This window comes from Phyllobates terribilis, unplaced genomic scaffold (assembly GCF_046119375.1).
Source record: "Phyllobates terribilis strain yellow unplaced genomic scaffold, ASM4611937v1 Scaffold_1__5_contigs__length_1240528914, whole genome shotgun sequence".
NCBI classification, from domain to species: domain Eukaryota; kingdom Metazoa; phylum Chordata; class Amphibia; order Anura; family Dendrobatidae; genus Phyllobates; species Phyllobates terribilis.
Window position 1 is genome coordinate 953,512,440 of NW_027362761.1, and position 20,707 is coordinate 953,533,146.

General features: G+C 40.7%; 1 protein-coding gene across 1 annotated transcript in view; it reads right to left on the reverse strand.

The window, feature by feature from the left end:
• Positions 1–11,953: 11,953 nt before the first annotated feature.
• FREM3 (FRAS1 related extracellular matrix 3) overlaps positions 11,954–20,707 on the reverse strand; it is a 105,549-nt gene continuing 96,795 nt past the window's right edge. The window contains exons 20-24 of the mRNA XM_073642298.1: positions 19,607–19,741; positions 19,375–19,501; positions 15,583–15,770; positions 14,559–14,705; positions 11,954–14,040 (exon numbers count right to left, since the gene is read on the reverse strand). Of these exons, the coding sequence (XP_073498399.1) occupies positions 13,522–14,040; positions 14,559–14,705; positions 15,583–15,770; positions 19,375–19,501; positions 19,607–19,741 (1,116 nt within the window). The 3' untranslated portion in view covers positions 11,954–13,521. The remainder of the gene's footprint in view (positions 14,041–14,558; positions 14,706–15,582; positions 15,771–19,374; positions 19,502–19,606; positions 19,742–20,707) is intronic.

Here is a 20,707-nt window from a genome sequence, read left to right on the forward strand (position 1 = left end):
CGATCCTCCTGAGCCTGTCAGGTAAGTCTTCGGATCCTCTGCTCTCGCTTCTCATGTACCTGTAAGAATAGGAAGGACATCCTCCATAGTGCCGTCAGGATGGGCTTCTGGAAACATAATTACCGGTAAGTCTAATTCTTTCTCTGTGAGCACGCACACACAGTGTTCATTACTGAACCAAGGACAACATCTGCAAGGAGTTTGTATGTTCTCCCTGTGTTTGCGTGGGTTTCCTCCGGGTTCTTTGGTTTCCTCCCACACTCCAAAGGCATATTGATAGGGAATTTAGATTGTGAGCCCCGATGGGGGCAGTTCCAATAACGTCTGTAAAGTGTTGTGGAATTAATGGCGCTATATAAGTGAGTAAAATAAATTAATAAATTAATTTGTACAGTCCCCGAAGGATGGTATAAATATCCAAATGGCTCTTGGAAAAAAAAGTTCCCCACCCCTGATTTAACTTTGCTTTACTGTTCGGGTCTATTTGACCCAAAAAAAAGTTTGTGAAGCTGCAGATTATTATTATGAGGATCTGCAAATCGTGCTTAGGTGAATTTGTTTATGGGTAGGTGTTATTGTGAGGGTTTTTTTTTCTAACTTTTTTTTTTTTTGTATGAAATAATGATTGTTACATATGTTCTGATAGTGTTTTATACAGATCTCTTGCCATATTTTCAGTCACATAGATGATTTATTGTATCAGTGTGGATTATCTATTGCATCTACTATTGTTTATCGATTTCTCAAGTTCCTGCCTGTCCGTGCCCTTGATACATTTGTAAGTTACTGCAGATGGATGGTCTTTGAGTACAGGTCTGTGCAGGTCTGTTTCACTGTAGTATATAAGCTCTTATTGTTGCTAAACTGCTTAGTGTTTGCTGCGATTTTATTATTGTTGTTTGTTTATATATATATATTGTTCATTTTACCCCTGGTAGGAGGAAATGGAGTTCATAATAGTTAAAAAGGTAGTAATGTTTGTTGGATATTTTTAAAAGAGAGAAGTGTGTGACAAAGACAATTAGACAGTAAGTCAAAGACAAGCAGTCAATACCACATAAAATACCGTATTATTATAATATGGGGGTCCGTCTTATAGTCCAAATAGGTATGGTATCTTACCTAGGGTGGTGGTGGAGCGGGGGTCACAGGAGGCAGGGTCCTTCAGGAAGGCGGCGGAAGCGGAGGAATGTTGCAGACCCTGGGTGCAAGAAGGCGGTGCTCCAGCTGCCGGGCGTTGCAGTGGTGGAGCAGGATCGCAGGGCCCTCCGTTCCCTCCCTCCCTTAGGAACCCAGCGGCGGCAGCAGAAGAGGTGAGGTGCTGTGGAAGTGCTCAACCTCCTCGCAGAGACTTCTGAATTGAGCAGACCTATTCTCTCAAGGTCCCCTCTTTCTCCTGAATTCTTGGTTTCACAAGTTTAACTGTGTGGCTGTTGAAGCCTCAATTCTAAGATCTTTTGTTTTTTCTGATGGGCTTGTAAATACCATGATCAAGGTTCAGAAGCCATCTTAGTCTCGTAACTACCATCATACTTGTAAGGCCTTCTTCCTCTGGTGAGAATCTCATTGTTATAGGGCTCTCCTTGTGAGGTGGATCCTCTAAACCCATATCCGGGTGGGCACAAAGATTGATGCAGCAGCAGACAGGCATGATGGAATGAGGACTTGAAACACTTGAGGCCACAGGCAGACAGGACACAGGGAAACCGGTATGGAGCAGGTAGTGGTGCACAGTCAAACTAAGAGTCTTAACACCAAAACACAGATTTGTGTCTTGGTGGGCCTTATATAGCCGTAGGCTGATAATCACATGGGAGCATACTGACCACTTGCAAAAACCCGGCGTGAAGCACAGCAGAGAGCAGCGGCCATAGGAGAAGGTGATGAAGTCCTGCAGGGCTAGAGCAGATGTGTAACACTCATAGGTCTTGCCTATGTTTTTTACTCAACCTCCACTTCTTACCTTCCTGCAGTCAGGTCTTAAGTCTGGCATAGCCCTCAACTTTCTCAAGGGCCAGGTCAAGGCCCTTTCCATTCTGTATCAGAAGGACCTGGCTTCAAAACCTCAAGTCGGGGATTTTCTGCAGGGTGTGGCCCACTCTGTTTCTCCTTTCCGGCCTCCGTTAACTTGGGCTTCGCGCACTACATTGTTCCCCTTTTGAACTAATGCACAGCATTTCTCCTGTCTGGCCTTCCTGAAAGGTGGCGTTCCTGATTGCTATCACTTCCGTCAGGTGAGTATCAGAACCGGCGGCTCTGTCCTGCTGCTTTCCTTTTCTTATCCTTCACCTGGACAATGTGATGTTGCATCTGGTGCCTTTCTTCCTTTGCAAGGTAGTTTCTTCCTTACACCTCTAAGGGAATCTGCCAGCAGGTTTTTGCTACCTGCAGCATAATGTAGGCAAAGAGAAGCTGAATCCAACGATGTAACACTTTATTTAATGGATGCTGCAGTTCTGACAGAGTTCTTAGATTTAGAATGAAGCAGAGCTGAGTAAGCTAACCCCCTCCCACACCAGGCTCTCCATGTACAGAGTGCATAGACAGTGAGGTGCTTATCACAGGGGGAGGGGGCGTTGCCGGACTAGTGGAGTCCGGCAATGTTAATCTCTTAGTGATAAATCCTTCACAGTTAGTAAACATCACCATGCACTTTGACAATTGACACATCCCTGAATCCTGTGTTTCAGCTACTACCTCCTACTGTCTTCAGATTACATAGAAAAAACCTGCTGACAGATTCCCTTTAACAAAGAGATCATTCTTGCTTTCCTCTGCCCTCCCTACACTGTTTGGATCTGGTCAGTGCGGTGCATCACTATCTGAAGGTAATAATAATAATCTTTCTATTTATATAGCGCCAACATATTTCGCAGCGCTTTACAATTCAGACAATTTACAGACATTATGGGCACTGTCCCCATTGGGGCTCACAATCTAGATACCCTATCAGTATGTCTTTGGAGTGTGGGAGGAAACCGGAGAACCCGGAGGAAACCCACGCAAACATGGGGAGAACATACAAACTCCTTGCAAATGTTGTCCTTGGTGGGATTTGAACCCAGGACCCCAGTACTGCAGTGCTAACCACTGAGCCACCGTGCAGCCCAGGAAGAAGGTGACTTCTTCCTTCAGATGTTCAGATTCCCTACTCGTCATTTCAGATGGATTTCTCCATGGGCTCTCTGCCAATAAGGCAACCATTGCCCGCTGGATTCGTACTGCCTTCCTGGAAGCTTATAAAACCAAGAACAATTCGTCCCCACCAAGGGTGAAGGCTCATTCCACTCAGGCCATTTCACCATCAGGTTTCAACCTTGCAATTTTGTAAGGCTGCTACTTGGTTCTCCGTTCAGACTTTCTCAAAATGATGCAGGGTTTATACTTTCTCCTCAGTGAATGCGAGACTGGGCAGAAAGGTGCTACAAGCGGCAGCCACTTGGGTTTCCTTCTGGGGGATTTGCCTTTCACATTTATACATTCATACATTTTTCCCACCTTCGCGACTGTTTTTGGACGCCTCAATGTTCCTGTGTCCCCTAATGAAGTGCTCGAGAAAAGAGGATTTTTATGCTTACCATAAAATCTCTTTCTTGTAGTCTTTATTGGGGACACAGCACCCACCCTTTGTTCATGTTGCCTCATTGGGCATGTGTTTCTTATTAAGAAACTGTTTCTGCTTCACCTACTGCTTTTCTCACTAATTGAATAGCTTGGTTGCTGAGGAGCAGCCAACTTTTTTTCTCAGTTGTAATTCTTAGTGTTAGCCTCCTGGTGGTAGCAGCGTACAACTATGTCCCTAAGGAAGGCTACGAGAAAAAGATTTTACTGTAAGTACAAAAATCCTATTTTCCAGAAAGATGCAGACTTTTTCCTGCACCACTGCTTGAAGAAAGTGTCTTCTAAAGATTGGCCATAGGTTTAGGAGTTGATTTTGAGGCTATCTTAAATCCAAAATAGTCCAGCTAGCTCATGTTTAATGATACCAGCCCACAACAGTGCTCCACCTCCACCTTGCTAGCTTCTGAGTCGAAGTGGAGGTATAAGCCTGTTACATAAAACCTTTGAAAAATCTGGCTTAAGATATTTCTTGGCCCAGTCTTGACATTTCATCTTATATGTTTTATTCAGTGGAGGTTGGATTTCAGTCTTCCTTACCTTGGCCATGTCTCTGATAACTGGACACCTTGTACTTCTGGGCGCTTCAGGAAGGTTGCAGGTGTGGAATATGACAGCACTGGAGGATAATGGCTTCCTGGTCGCTTCACGTTTGATTCTTCTCAAATGCTTGGCAGTTAATGTGCATCTTTTATTCTCAATTGTTTTTTTGCAACTCTTTTGCCTATTAGCAACAAAATTGTATCTTTGCACTTTCAAAAGTGCTGCATTTCTCTATTAGACTTTTAACAATTTTCGACTTTTCAGAGTCAGTTAAATCTATTTTTTTTGCTCCATTTGCTGCCTAATAGTTCTGCACACCTGCATCATTGCATAAATATACATACATTTTTTATGGGCAACACGGTGGCTCAGTGATTAGCATTACAGCCTTGCAGCGCTGGGGTCCTGGGTTTAAGTCCAACCAAGGACAACATCTGCAAGGAGTATGTATGTTTTCCCCGTGTTTGCGTGAATTTCCTCCGCAAAAAAAAAACTTACTGATAGGGAATTTAGATTGTGAGCCCAAATGGGGACAATGCCGATAATGTCTATATAGCGCTTTGGAATTAATGATGTTATATAAGTGAGTAAAATAAATAAATAAATATACATCACTTGATATGCTTCAAACCAATAAGCATTCAAGTTTATATAGCTTAAAGTTGGAAAATATGCATAAAAATGATATGGTCAAATTACTCGCCTAATAATCGGGCACACAGCAAAAAGTGGATATAAAAAGTCTACATACCCTGGTTAAAATGTTGAGTTTTTGGCATGTTAAAAATAAAATCATACCTAGAGGAATAATTTCAAAACCTTTTATGTCACCTATAATTTGTACAAACTAAAATCATTTTGAAGGGGAAAATAAAGCTTAATTGTGTTTTGGCTAATTGTAAACACAATACACTTATGCAATTACATTTACACCCTTGTTCAATAAGAGCATACAGCTGCCATCATTTAAAGTGATTCTGATTAACTCCAGGTAAAGTTTAGCTGTAATAGGCTTTTACTGACATTTTCTTAGTTGCATTTTACAGCACTTTGGTCCGAAAACAGCTTACAACACAGCAAAGAAATATAATTTGTTAGCATTCAGAAGGTTACAAAAGAATTAGATATATCTTGGAATGCTGGAAAGGCGTTCATCAAGGAGTGCCTTAAATTTGGCACAACATTGACATAGCCTGGAACTGGACGACCTTCAAAAATTGAGGAAAAAACAACAAAATTGGTCTAGGAAGCTTGCCAGGAGGCCTACATCAACATTAACGGAGCTACAGGAATTTCGGGCAAGTACATGTTGTGCACTGCATATGACAACAATTTCCCACATTTTACATATGTCTGACCTGTGGGTAACAAGTAAACAAGTGGGAAAACATGTTGTGGTCTGAGGAGACCAAGGTTGAACTTTTTGTTCATAATTCCAAAAGGTATATTTGGTGCAAGCACCATCAACAAAAGAACCCCATATCCACAGTGAGACATGATGCATGTAGCATTATGCTTTGGGGTTGTTTTTTGGCAGCTGTAACGGGCTTTAGTCAAGGTGGAGGGTAGAGGGTGGAGGAACAGTTACAAATATCAGTCAATTATGCATCACAACCTTCAGGTCTATGCTAAACAGCTGAAGAGGAATTTCACCTTTCAGCATGACAAATGAAGATTTAATGCTTCAACATACCAAGACCTTTTGAGCAATTATATGCTTCCAACTTTGCGCGAACAGTTTCAAAAAGGCCCTTTTCTGTTCCAATATAACTATCCCCAAAGTACAAAGCAAGGTCCATAAAGCCATGGTTGAATCAGCTTGGTATGGCAGAACTTAAGTGAATCACACAGTGCCCTGTCCTCAACCCCAGTGAATACCTTTGGGATGAACTAAAACAGAGATTACAAGCCAGGCTCTTGTTCAACATCACTTTTTGACCTCACAAATGCTTTTCTGGATGAATGGGGGAAAAACTTCAACAGACGTTATAACTGCAAAGGAGGGACTGACTCCATATCAATACCTATGGATTTAAGTGGGATGTCATAAAAACGCCTGTAGGTTTAACGTATAGGTGTCCTGATACTTTTGACCATATTTGTATTTTATTTGATTTTTGCTGTGGTTTTCTATTCTGCCTGAAAATGTATTTTTGTTTTCTTTTTATTTGTCATGGGGAACAGCAGGGGAAATTGCGCAGTTCACTCCACTGCCTTCAATCATCAGGAAAATTACACAATTGACTGACGAGTGATGGACGAGGCCGCAGCTTCTTCCACTACTATGTTGGTTATTGGGGAACTCACAGTGAGCGTATGGTATATACACCTCTGATTCCAACGCATGGAATATGTATATATACCCCGGTATGGTCACTGCCAACTCCACAATAACAAAAGGAACTACTAGCTGCAACCACCAATCGTTTATACAGGCCGATTGGATACCAGCAAGAGGAACAGACCTATTACATTTTATATATTTAATCCGGAAAGGTAAGCAGTGTTTATAAAAAAGATATACAAACATGATACAAATGGGAACAAAGCAATACGGCATATACAATTACATAAAACTAAAGGGATGACAAAAGAAAAGTACTAAACCTATGTCATGGAAATGGCTCAGAGCTTAGCGGAGGGAAGTACTCCTTAACAAAACAGACAGAATCCATCGCAAGCTGTACCTTCCAGGACTGACAAAATACAAAAACCCAAATTATGCTTTTTAAATAGATCAAGGATACACCCACATACCTTCCCTTGGTGAGCTCATATGGAGGGCTGGTCATGGCATGTGCTAGGTCTTTTAGATGTTTATGAGATCCCCAACTTTCAGGATATATTTGCCCCTGGAGGTCCCAGGAGGTAGATATTGTCATCATGTTTCCTATCATGATCTTACCAGTTGAAACATGGCATGGATAGCATCATCCATCGGTCCGATATAAATTTGGCGTGGTTAGAATGGACTTACGGTAATGTGAGTGAATGCGTTTTGTTCATCCCTTCGCTATGACGCTGAAAATATTCCTCCCATAAATATCAGATCAATGTAAACCCCAACATTCATCACTGACCACTGGCTGCAAATAGTCTGGGGACCTGTGCTTTTAACAGAAGAAGCTCTTGCCGTCTAAGTGTACTTCTCCGCCTCTGCGTAAACGAATCCGAGTCTTGGTGGCTGTTTCTCAGAGCAGATCTCTGCTGTAATTACCAGTTCATGACAGGAGGTGCCTACTTCAATGGAGCTTGAAGTGTCCGCTCTTTCTCACTTCCCCAGTTATAATTAATCCCATATGTTCAATGTGGTCCTACTTCAATGGAGCTTTATATGTCCCCTCTCTGGAGATGTGTTTATAGATTTTAATTATTCTCTATGACCCCTCCCCCTTTTAGAAGTGGCATGGGAGACTGATTTACAGATCATCAACCAAGTCCATCTCACACAACAACATCCCTGGATCCCTCAATACCCTCTCCTTCTTGGACTCTGAGATGGGCTTCTCCATGAGGTCACTCAGCGCCTCAAGACTGCCATCTATGGGTAGTGCAGTCTAAAACTCTTGGCTAGAGGTAGCCAGCAGTAACGTTAAGACCCCAGCCTCACAGGAAACCTATGGGACCTGCTCTGTGTCAGTGACTGGTACTGTTACCCCGCTGGATGAGGAGGATACAGAAGGCAGCGCGTTACATGCGTTCTGGGCACTATGACAGTGGCTATATATGCTGTCTCCCCAGGGGATAACAGTACTTTCCCATCAGCCTGACAGGCTGTGAGTAACCCTTTCACCTCACCCTGACAGACTGGGGATACTACTTTTCCCACCATCCTGACAGGACGTGGGTACCACTTTACCACCATCCTGATAGGCTGTGAGACACTTTCCCACCACACTGACAGACTCGGGAACACATTTTCCCACCACCCTGACATTCTATGGACAGCCCTTTTCGCTCACCCTGACAGGCTACGGGTATCGCTTTTCCATTACCCTGACAGGCTGTGGGTAACACTTTTCCCTCACCCTGATAGGCTATGGGACACACTTTCCCACCATCCTGAAAGGCTAGGGATAAAACTTTCCCCACCTCCCAATACCTCAGGTGCAACTATCACCGGCCATGTCACAGTCCATCGTGACACAGGTCAGCTGCACGAGACCACCTTCTTTATGATCCCCGTGCCTGTCCCCATAACCCCTTAGCTCTGATGCTTGCATTTTTTAGGGGATCCTCAGCAACATCACCCCACAGCGTGACATGGCAGAGTCCTCCTGTACAACAAAACACATTATCATCATGCATAACATTTACATCCAAGTTATCGACATTGAAATCACTGTACCACTGTTCAGTGAGGTAGATTGCTCTTTCTGGAGTCTGATTAATTACAGCGGGTGCTCTCGCTCGGCTTGTCACGCCTCTCGCTCGGGCTGGGCCTGCCACTCTGCAAGCTCACGCTCTTCTCTGCATACCTGTAGCACAAGCTTCATCCGCATTTGAGGGTCACATCCTCCCAGATGCTGCAGAATGAGTGGCAAGCAAGAGTCCATCCCACTGTGGGAGTTATATCTGCTGCTGGCCCCTCGTAGTCGGACAATTCTTGAACTGGATCCACAACTGGGCTTCCTGGTGCTCCGCTGGTCACGGGCTCTGGTGCCACATCGTGCTGGTGCCTGGCATCATCCTCCACAAAGGCATAGATCAACATCTCTTTGGTGGTGTCTAACCCATCGAGGCCTCGCTCCTCACACAAACAGATTAGCATAGCTTTCTCATGCTTCTTATAAGCAGCTGCCATCTTAGCAGTCACTTTCCAAATAAAAGAGAACAGAGAAACAAGAGGGGGAGGGATGAAATTGCTACACATTCAATATTGTCCCATGTATCAGTAAACACTGAGTCTGATCCTCAATACTCCGCACAGAATCCTTGCAGGGACTGTGCAAGTTTTTAGTGACATGAATAATTGCTCACCCCAGATCACTAATGCTCTAGTGATATTCCACCAATAGCCACTAGTTTGTCACTGGGAACAGTAGGGGGAATCACGCAGATCCCACCTCTGCCACCAACATGTCAAGGGAAGCAATTCCACTGCCTCCAATTGTCAGGACAATTATGCAATTGCCTAATGAGTGATGGACGAGGACACAGCTGCTTACACCACGAGGCCGGTTACTGAGGAACTTACAGTGAGCATATTGTATATGCACCTCCAATTTCAAAGCATGGAATATTGACCTTGGAGATGGGAATACCCCTTTAACTACTTATTGTCTGCCTCCTAGTGACAGCAGCTATAACCACGGTCTCTGTTTCCCCAATGACTGGAACGAGAAACACCTTTATCCCACGTCTGTATATCTTATTACATTTAAAATTCCAATACCACAGGTATTTGTATACATTGATTTAGTTAAGACATATTTATTTGTATTTCAAATATATATTTTTTATCCAGGTTTATAAGCCAGAAATTACAAATTTTCTGAAATACATATAGTAATTTATTTACATATGTAGATGTTTTTAAAAGTTTTTATGTTTGTACAAATGTCTAAAACTAGCACAAACCACTGTATTTTTTACATGTATTTAACAGGAAAAAAAAGAAAAAAAAATGTAAATGTTATTTCTTGTTTTTCCAGTGTTATGTATTGCACAACCACACTATATAGTAATAGTAACAAAAATTGCATTGAAAAGAGGTCTTCTAAGAGTGGGATCTTCTCCAAGTAGATAGCTGGTATGGTGGAACTAAAAAATTGGGAAAGTAATTCGACTGTGGGGCTGATCTTCTCAAAGAGTTGGTCTTTTGAAGAGGTTTCACTACAGATCAGCAAATTATACATTACTATCAGACTTTAGAAAACAGGATTACTTCTAACAGGTTAGATATGTAAAGTATTTGTGTTCATTTTGTACACACTCTTAAATATTGCTTAAGGAATAGTCACATTCTGCGGATTTATTGCAGAAATTTCCTATTCATCTGAATGGGAATGGAAGAATCCATGCACATCCTACAGAAACATCCCATTCAGAATTATATAATGGATTCTCAGTAAATTTCCGCTTGTGTTCAAAATGTTTTTATTGAAAGTTTTTTCAAATACTACGGGGGAAAGGGAGTAAATTTCCGCTTGTGAACATTGCCTTATCCAGCTTAATACTTTCAACCACTTCCTATTTAAAATAGATGGATATACTCAGTGTTTATAGGGGAAGGCAGGGTAGCATAATAAAAAATCCTGTTCTTTGTCTTAGGGCTCATGCAGACGAGCGTATAAATCGGACATGTGCTATCTAATTTTTAATTGGATAGCACAGTGACCCATGCAACTCAATAGAGCTGATCAGATGAATGATTTCTCGGTTCAAATGTCTGTGGCACTACTTTCATCCAAGTCTCGTATGAAACTCACACATTCAAGTCTATGGGTACGAGAAAAAAATCGGATTCCACATATACCATCCGAGTGGCATCTAATTTTTAAGTATAGATTTCTATTATTAACCTGGGAAACTGTATGTGATCATGTACATGTTTTAATGTAATTGAATGAAAACGGATCAAACACGGACATAAAAAAGGACACAAGAATGGCACATGAATGAAAATTATCTGAGTTTTCTGGACAATTTTTCATACTCTCTTCTGCAGGCACCATTAGAAAGAGACAGTGTTATTTGAGTTGGAGCCCAAAAGAAGTGATATAAGAAAGAATAATATATATATATATATATATATAAAATAGATTCATAGGATACTTGTAAATGGACCAACATTAAACACAAAAATTTTATAATAAATTGTCATCTTCAAATCCTATAATTGCCATAAATATTCCTGAATCGGTGTTCTCATTGGAGCTGTAAATACAATACAAGCAAATGCAATGATAGAAACAAATCTGTATAAAACACATTGTACAGTACAGTAATCCCTTGAAATGTAAGACAGATTGTAGTCATAAATAGTGTTATTGACTAATAAGACATTTAAGAAACACATTTAATTAGTGCATTTTGTTTTAGCACCAGTGGCAAAAGAGGATATTGTGTCTTCAGTCCCAATATATACTACATATCTGTGTCAACTTGCAGCCATTTATAATTCACTTTTAAATACCATTTCAGAGATGACATTTAGACAGTAAAATCTACATAAAAAAATTGATTATACATGTTAAGATTAGTAACAAAAAAAATTCGGAAATTCGGCATGCATTCTAGCGAGGAGTTACCATCCGATTTCTGCATTCCTTGCAGAACGATTTCCAGCATTGATAGAACACTGGTTCCAGTACATCAGCTCTGGGCTTTATTACAAACTTAATCGCAAGTCAAGTGTAGGGTAAGTAACGCAACGAGGTTAAGAAATATCATCTACATGAAAAGTTGGATATTTAAGTTAAAATGACAGTCAAAAGTAAAGCTATGTTATGTTTCATACTTTATATAGTCATCAATAGAAAAAGAGCAAGGGGCTTCCATGGCATGAAGCACTTTGTAGCTGGTTGTTTGTAAAACCATTCTACTACTGGGTCCCCTGAAGACCCCCAAATACATTATATTGAACCAAAATGAAAATTTGTTGTGTAAGAATGAGTGATCGATTTGGCCGACTGATCTCAGAATGTCATCATTTGAAATTAAATCAGCCATGTTTGATTTTTTTTGTCCAGAAATTTGGACAAGATGTTTAGTTCAAAGAAAGATCATTCGTCCATAGACAAACTTCTGTTGAAAGAATACTTCAGAAAGATTATTCCTTATTCGCCCGGCATCTCTGCATATGTATAGCCAACAAAACCAAAGAAATGAACTGGAACATAAATTGCAATGTGTAGGAGCACGTTCACACTGTAGCCATTTCACAGGCAAAACCCAAGAAAAAAACAAAATGAGCATATACCTGTTGTAAGTAAAGAGCAATAATACATATAAATAAGATAAGGTACTTAGTTAAAACTATTTTTTTCTTGGGTTTTGTCTGTGAATGGGACACAGTGGTGAATGTGCTCCTACACATAGTACGTATACCAATTTATGTTCCAGTTAATTTCTTTGGTTTTATTGGCCATACATATGTAAAGATACCGGGCGAATAACGAATAATCTTTCTGAAACATTCTTTCAACAGAAGTTTGTCTATTTATGTTCCGGCTCATTTTTTAGGTTTTTCTGTAGTTTCTTGTACTTTGTACAAACAGGGGCATGGCTCCCCCTCTCTGAGCTAGGCACTTTATCTATAAAGCTTCCGATGGGCAGGTGTCAGAGCAGTCGGACTTGAAGATAGGACCCTCCTGATTGTCATGGTGGGATGGCTTTCCCACATTTTTGATAATAATAGTGTTAACTAAGTACTCTATTATTTACATGTACTATTACTATTTACTTACTAAAGGATATATGCTCATTTTGTTTCTTGGGTTTTATATGTATGGACAAATTTAGACCCTGAAAAGCAATATGAACTAAAATGTGTATGGCTGTACCAGCATTACAATAGTTTGTTAAACGATCATTCAATCAGCAACATTCACTTTAACAGCATGTGTACATGGAGTTTACTGCTGAATTTTTTGGAGTGGACCAATTTAAAAAAAAAAACATCTAAAAAATTACTCGAGATACTCTTTCCTTTCCTATTCTATTGTAAAACAAGTTTGCTGGTCATATATTGAGTGTTTTGAGCGTTTTTTCCCTCTTCAGGTTTTGAAAAATGCCAGATAGAAAAAAGAAAATGCATGTCACTTTTCCAAGGTGGCTACGGATGGATTAAGGTCCAAACTAGCCATTGTCCAATGAAAAGGCTGCAAAAAAACTCTTCAAAACTACTTCAAGAAACTATTCGAGCAACGAAAATCTTCTCTAAAAACCCTGGAAAAAAGGAACGTTTCTTGAAGGGGTTTCCACTTGAAAACAAGACATTTTTAAAAGCCTAAACAATCGGCTATTATGACCAGTTCAACCACTCAATTCACCAATGTGATTAATCTTGCAAAGTTAGAGCTCCTTGATAGAGTCCTTCCTCTGGTTAATGAGTGGAACGGGATGTCCAAAGAGCTGCAACAAGTGACTGATAATACTAGAGATTATTAAATCGGTTTGTCAAAGTCAAGATGCATTGCAAATTGCTTCCAATTAAATCAATGGATAATAGCAGCTGAAAAGATTCACTAGTGCTATCCGGCATACTTAACGTTGTTATGCTACCAATGAGTAGTCCCTGTTTCAAATTTTTGGGAGAAATTTGCTGGGACAGGCAGATATTTTAAAAGGACTTAACAGTACCAAAATGTGAAGGCACAAAGAAATCAGCGGTATGTAAACTTCATGTCCATTCTTCTATACCTCAGAGCTGTCACTGCTGCTATGTCTAGTGGTTACAGTCTCACGGCTATTGCAGTCACTATTGGAAGCAGTCTCTTTCTGTGAATGTGAGTGTTCTCTACGTTTTAGAAGCACAACAACGATAACTGTAGTGCAAATCAGGAGCAATAAAGCAGCTACCCCTCCGATGACTGGCATCAAAGTACCTTTTGTATCCTGTCCAGTAATTTCTAATGCTGGTTTGTCATACACTCCACCGCCTGGTAATGTGTCCTTGCCGGACACTCTTTTTGAGCGTCTTAGAGTAATGTGCTGGATGTTGGTTCCTCTGTTCTTATCCGCACCAATATCTTGAGTAAGTGCTGTATCATCTTTATTTGCCCTTCGGCTTCTCTTCAGAAGATCATTTCCAATGGCTGTGCTACTCAATGTGTGGTGGTAATCCACACTACGCTTTCCAATCCCTCTGTTGGCATTTTCTCTGGATCGGACTGTATAGATGGTATGAATGAACCATTCACGGCCAGCAGCCACCTAAGTATAATGAATGGGAGAAGACAAATTTTTACTTTTTAAATGTTAGAAAACATTTTTTTTCCCCTTTTTTTTAGCCTCACATAGGCACCAATCATCCTGCTTAAACAAATATGATTGTGTTTCTGAAAAGTATAAAATTAAGATATATGAGAAAAGCAATGATAATAAGGACCGACATGAAATGTACTGAAATTGAACAATGATTGACTTTAAAGGTGCAATCCGCTACCAAGCCTATGTAGGTGTGAAATTAAAAAATAATACTCACCTACCAGACTCGCCAGTCATCCATTCTGCTGTTGTCCCCCGCTATGGTCAGCGGCAGGGGCATCAGGTGACCGCTGTAGCTAATCAGTTGGAAGAAACTGTCTCCTGGTTCTTTTTTCGGTCTCTTCAGTGGTCATTGATTGGCTGCAGCAGTCACCTGATACCTTCCATGCAAGAGGAAGCCAGGTTGTATCCATTTATATAATACAATGGTGTAATAAAATAACACAATTCTAAACATAATTCACCTGGAAAAGGGCATCTGACGAGAGACTAAATCCATCCGATGCTGGCTGTTTCACAAGAGGCAATGCTTCTGGACTGTCAGCTGCTAATTTAGCATCAAATGGAACATTTCCAAATATTTTCTCTTGGGTTTCTGGCTGAGCTTTATCCTGTTATGGAAGTAAAGTAGAAATGAGTCTTACAATAGCCTTTGAATTGTTGAATTATCATCCTTGTTCTATGGTAAATGCTTTTGCAGAAAGGAGGGAGGTTTTTTACAAGGTGAAACACTTGGAGGTTAACATAATTCTAACGTACGTGGTCTTCCTTTCACTACAACTGACACCATCTATTTTATACAACTGTAAGGGCTTATTCAGAATTTTTTCACATGAGAAATATGCTCCTAGTTTCATTACTGGATTTTTTCAGTTTCATTAGATTTTCATCATATTGTCATCTGAGTTTGGTCTGAGTTTCATCAGGTTTTCTCAGATGAGAAACAAGCAAAAAGAAGTATCTCCACCTTCTCCTATCTAGCAGTCCATGAAAAATAAACAGCACTCGGATGGCATCTGAGTGCTGTCCGATTTTTTTCATGGACCCATAGACTTGCTTTGTCGATTTTGTTCCGACACACAGATCAATATTAGACGTGTCTCCACGATTTTGAGTTGACTACTCGGCCTACCAACAGGTCATATTTTCAGGATTTCCTTAGTATTACTCAGGTGATAATTAAATCACCTGCACAGGCAATAATTCCATCACCTCTGTAATAGTAAGAAATCCTGAAAACATGACCTGTTGGTGGGCCTTGAGGACTGGAGTAGGGGAACACTGCTATAGACTATGCGAAGTACAGGTGCTATCCATAAAAAATAGGGATAGAACTCTTATGTGAAAAACACACGTCTGAATGAGCCCTTTCACTGCTATAAAAATGATTTTATTAACATAATAATATGTAATTAAACTGATTGGATGTTGATACACGGTGATAACCTCAATAGGTGAGTGAATTCATTTAGATATGTTACGACATACCAGTATCTTAAACCTATAAAGTAAGGTAGAAGAATCAGCAAGACATCCATACTCCTTGTCATCTGGATTGTATTTGGGTACGTAACCATCAGCTCCGGTACACAAAAATACTTTCTCAATGCTGCAGAAGAATGAATCTCCAAGATTTTGTACAGGATCCACCATGACACGTCCATATATTGTAGACCCTTCATTGAAAGAAGAAAAATCCAAAATTCTTATTAGCTGGTGATATGCGTAAATGTATTATTAATCAACCCAATAATACTAAGATAAAATAATTCAATGGGTCTGCTTTGTTTCCAGGTCTACACCGTTCTTATCCATGACTGTGCGTGGTTCTGAAGCACTCACTTAGGGATGATCTACAATAAGGACATAATTAAGGAACGCTGAAATGAATGTTTAGCAAGAAACATAACTGTCCTCACAGATAGTCCGCAGCATTTTCAGATGGACCATGAAACATTCAGTTACATCTTCGGTTTGTGGCCATGGCTGAGCTCGTGAGACAGACATAAAGGATTTTCTCATACTTCTCAGCTTTACGTGTAATAAGAGGCAAATGGTTAAATAGGTTTTCTAGGACTATTTTATTTTTTTTTACTATGGGCCTAAGACCTGACGGCAGGAAGATGCTTCACGTCAACAGAGCAGCTCTTCTTCTTCCGGGTTGCTCTGTTTGCGGGGCGTGACTGCTGGCATCATGCTGATTGACAGCCGGCGTCCCGTAGTTAGGCATGACGTCAGCAGTAACACCCCGTCACCAAAACAGAACCTCCAATGTTTCCATTACAGAATACTATTTATGGGGCAGTGAGGGTCTGTCATACATCTGTCATGCAGGACATTGTTCTCATAAGCATACCACCAGGAGACACGTTCTGATCCTTTCACTGCCATCATCTGTACTCCAAATGAGTATGTTCTCATCAATGCGGCTGAAGGCAGGCAAATAGACTGGAGAAAAGCAGGGGATTGGAAGCCATTTACATGCATTTTTTTATAGGAATGAAGACAAGTATGCTAATAAAGTGATTTGCAAAGTTCATAACTTTCCATGTTGGACAAGGACAAAATTATATAAAAAAAATTAAATTTAGTTACTGTTTAAGCTTGGGGGGAAAAAAAATTGCTTCTAATATTGGAACACTCCCCTTAAATGACAACAGTTGATTATTTCTGTTATATATAAACTTTGAATGAATGTATCACTAAATATGGCACGTTATTAGTTATAGAGGGGTTGTCCCATGTGAAACATTTTTGTAATATCAATAGGATAAACAGTAAATATCCAATAGATGGGGTCCCACCGGTGGGGCACTTATCCATCTCAAGAATGAGGCCACACTGCATGATCTCTGTAACAGAGAGGTGACCGTGAATCCGCGACTCTTCACTGGAGAACCTGTTCTTAAGATAGATGCAGGAGGGACCTACATTTATAGGACATTTATGACAAATTATTTTGGTATGCTATAAATGTCCCAGATGGCAACACCCCTTTAAAAAGCTCTCAAGGAATAGACTGATAAGGCCAAAATAACGGGCTCTCCCTTAATATGTATGCTGTTCTCTCAAGAATATTGGGGGCAGCGAATGTGTTTATTTTTATCTCTTAAAGGCACTTCTGAATGTGAGATATGTAAGATTTTCTCATATTTATGTATTTTCTCCTATAATCACTAAGAATAGCTTGCAGGATAAACACCATATTTATCAAGAACCACCATTTCTAATATTTGTGAAAATTTTGGAAAAAGGGGTCATTACTTTCGAGTCACATACTTTGCAACATATTTACAAAAAAAAAAAAACAAAGTAAAAAGTGAACATAACGCACACCATTGTAAAAATGACATTGCGGTTCAGTCTTTTGTTGCTTATTTTAACCACTTAAAGGTTCGGAAACTGGTTAGTGGTTAGTTAAAAGGAATTAACATGTTCATTCTTCAAGTGGAAACCGCTCGCAAGTTATAGTATAAAGTATAGAAAATGCAAAAAAACGTCAGCAAATCTGGCAGCAAGGCCAATTCAGGAAAAAGACTGCCCTAAAGCGACTTTGCCTAGGTATACCTGAGCGGATGTCTATGTGTCACCCAGGGGGAATATGGGGGGACTCGGTACCTGGGCCTTTTACCTTGTTTAGGAGATCACAGCAGTCGGCTCCCGGGCCCGTCCTCTGGGTCTCTCTTTAAAAAGGGGTTTTAGTGTACAGTTTGTCTCGTGACGCCACCTGTGGTTTCCGGTAATGGTTACCGGCGCGGCTGCAGACCTCCGGGGGTGATTGGATGGCAGCTGGGATGTTTCTGCTCCCCACAGGCGGAGCGGGCCCCCGGGGCAGTGTAGATGCAGATGGTGGTGATGCTGGGGCTTGTAGTGCAGGAGAGATGGCGCAGCAGGAGTAACTGACAGAGACAGGGGATTCACTTCAGTACCTTTACTGGTGCGGATGTCAGATACGGTCCAGGGTACTCGGTAGGAAGGGTGCACTTCAGGACTTCTCCCCAATGAGCGGGTATAAGGCCTCCTGGTCTGTGTCTCCCTCTCTCTAAGCTCCTGGCCAGCCTGCAACTGGGCCTAGCTTCTGTGTCGTGCTGTTCCTTCACTTGTCGCTTGGTAGTAGGACCTTTCTCTGGCAACCACTATCCCTGGATGCCGGGGCCTTCATGGTTCCTAGTCCTGTCAAGGGTTTAGCTTCAGGTCGACATGGGACTTGTATTCCTCCTAGTATGCCGGTGATCCCTACTGGGTATAAAGGACCCTGTAGGTGCGGACCCGGTGTCCGGTTTGTGTCTTGGGGTGAGCCTATGATGCTCCTCTGACCCCTCAACTCCTCTCTCCTTCCTCCTCTTGCCTCCGGCTACACTCGGGGCCCTCAATACAGCAGCAGACGTGCTGCGTCTTCACTGCTCTCAGTGGCAGCACACTCTCTGACTTTCTAACTGCCTAACTCCACCCTCCATATATATATCCCTATCAGGGCTCCCTCTGGTGGTATGAGGTGGAAGGGTGGAGGTGTTTGTATGTAGTGAGGGCCTCTTGTGGAGAAGTCCATCCATGCACCCTTTTGGGTTCTGTGGTACCTGTGAACAGCAGGGTGCCACATCTACAAGATGCTGTGTGCACTTAGCCCAACAGAAAGAGACTTCTAGTAGCTCAGTAGTTGTGTCACATTCATCAACATGGCATGCTTCAAGGGAACTTGTCGCCCAAACCCATGCCCATGCTGCCCAAACTGTGGGCATAGAAGACGTTTTAGGAACATTTCCCAGAACTGCTTTTTAGGAGAAACTGGCAATAACAAATATTGCAAAACCATATATTTTTTTGCTACTCTTCTTTAACTCACCAGACAATCCGTTTAAAAACTATTAAAAAAGACTTGCCACCAGGTCACATACTTTCTCCTCCTACTCTGAATATTCATTTTTTATTTTTTTTTTATTCTCCCAGAAATATGGTCCTTTTTACTTGGTGCTAATTTTTATGATCTGTATGAAGGAAGTGGCTAACAGGATTGTCTGGGGGGCGTGTCTTCAGGCTTCTCAGCAAAATTATCCTGTGAGCCACGCCTCCTTGTAAAGAGCCTAAAAATTATCACCAAATAAAAAGGCCCATATCTCTGGGACAGTATGGCGGATTTAAAATACAAAAAAACAAAAACTAAAACGAAAAATGGAATACTCAGAAGAGCAGCAGGAATAAAATAAGAGCAAAAAGCTGGTCACTTCCGACCTGGTGACAGGCCCTCTTTAAGTGTTGTATAGGCTGGTACTGACTTCTCACCTTCAGAAAATGCAACATCTGTTCCTTCACCAAATCCCATTGAGCCATCTGATAGCCACAGTTCCTTCTTGGACAGTAAAAACATTAGTGTATTCAGACTGAACTCTGTTGATACGGGATCACTGACCTGCAATACACCAGTATGTGACGTATGAGTGTGTTGGCATTTCTAAACCATACCATACATTTAAGCTGTCTATATTCACTATAAAGGCTCAGAGCTGTCTCTTACCTGCTGAAACCTAATATCGATGTCAAATGTGATGGGCTCACGAGGGCTGCATACAGGAGGTACAGTGTATTCTTGGTTGGGAGATGCACTACAAGGAATAAGCTTTACAGTGTATGTCCCCGAGTAATCCCGTACCTAAAAATGCAGAGATCACAATTTAAAAATATAAAAGATGAATAATAAGGTATATGAATGACCATACAGTTTCTAATTATAAGCATGATACAGTATGGTGCCCAAATATAGTGCGATGCATTGGTAGCATACAACTACCCAACGAAGGCATGGGGGTCACACATCTATATAGAAATTCGGTATACTTTTCATCCAGAAAAGTGGTATGATTTTTTTCTCACTTGTTATTCATGTACAATCTGTTTTTTTACTGAGATATACCTAAACACGGCCCATATTATTATGTCACTTCCATATAAATTACATAAACCTAGAAGAAATTGGAAGTAAAAGCCATCCAGAATTAATATATACAATATTTTATTAGTCAAAACCAAGATTTATAAAACAAAATTAAAACAAGGGAAAAACAAGGCAGAATCAACCACATCAGCTGGCAGTACCAAATTACTCCAGGTGGAGGAGCCACCTCTGTAAATATATAATTATAGCAGCACATGTAGGTTAATTTAATATCCATAACTCCCATAGAAGTTGGTATGTATGAGTAATCCTAAAATATATACAGATCAAAAGTAAAGTACCAAGTGTCTAAGGTGCATGTAAATTTGATGGACCGCTGATCCAATTAAACCGGAAAAAAATCCTGCAAAGATAGTGTGGAACCAATGATTCAGTAATAGGCACATATTTCAATGATTCAAATTTCAGGGCTACAAAGAAAAGGACAAAAAAGTGCTTGACAAAGTGTAGTAATTACCCAGTGGAGTACCTCAACTATACTTATTAATAGAGCATAAGAAAATGCACAATATGTTCAAGCCGAAAACAATCCTGCTAGATATCAACAAGATCTGAACTGTATGTATTATACAGTACATTAATTCAAACTAGGTCACAAGATCAAACGGAAAAAGTGCTAGATATAGTGCAGAAAGGTACCGAGCAAGGTAAAAGTGACCATAG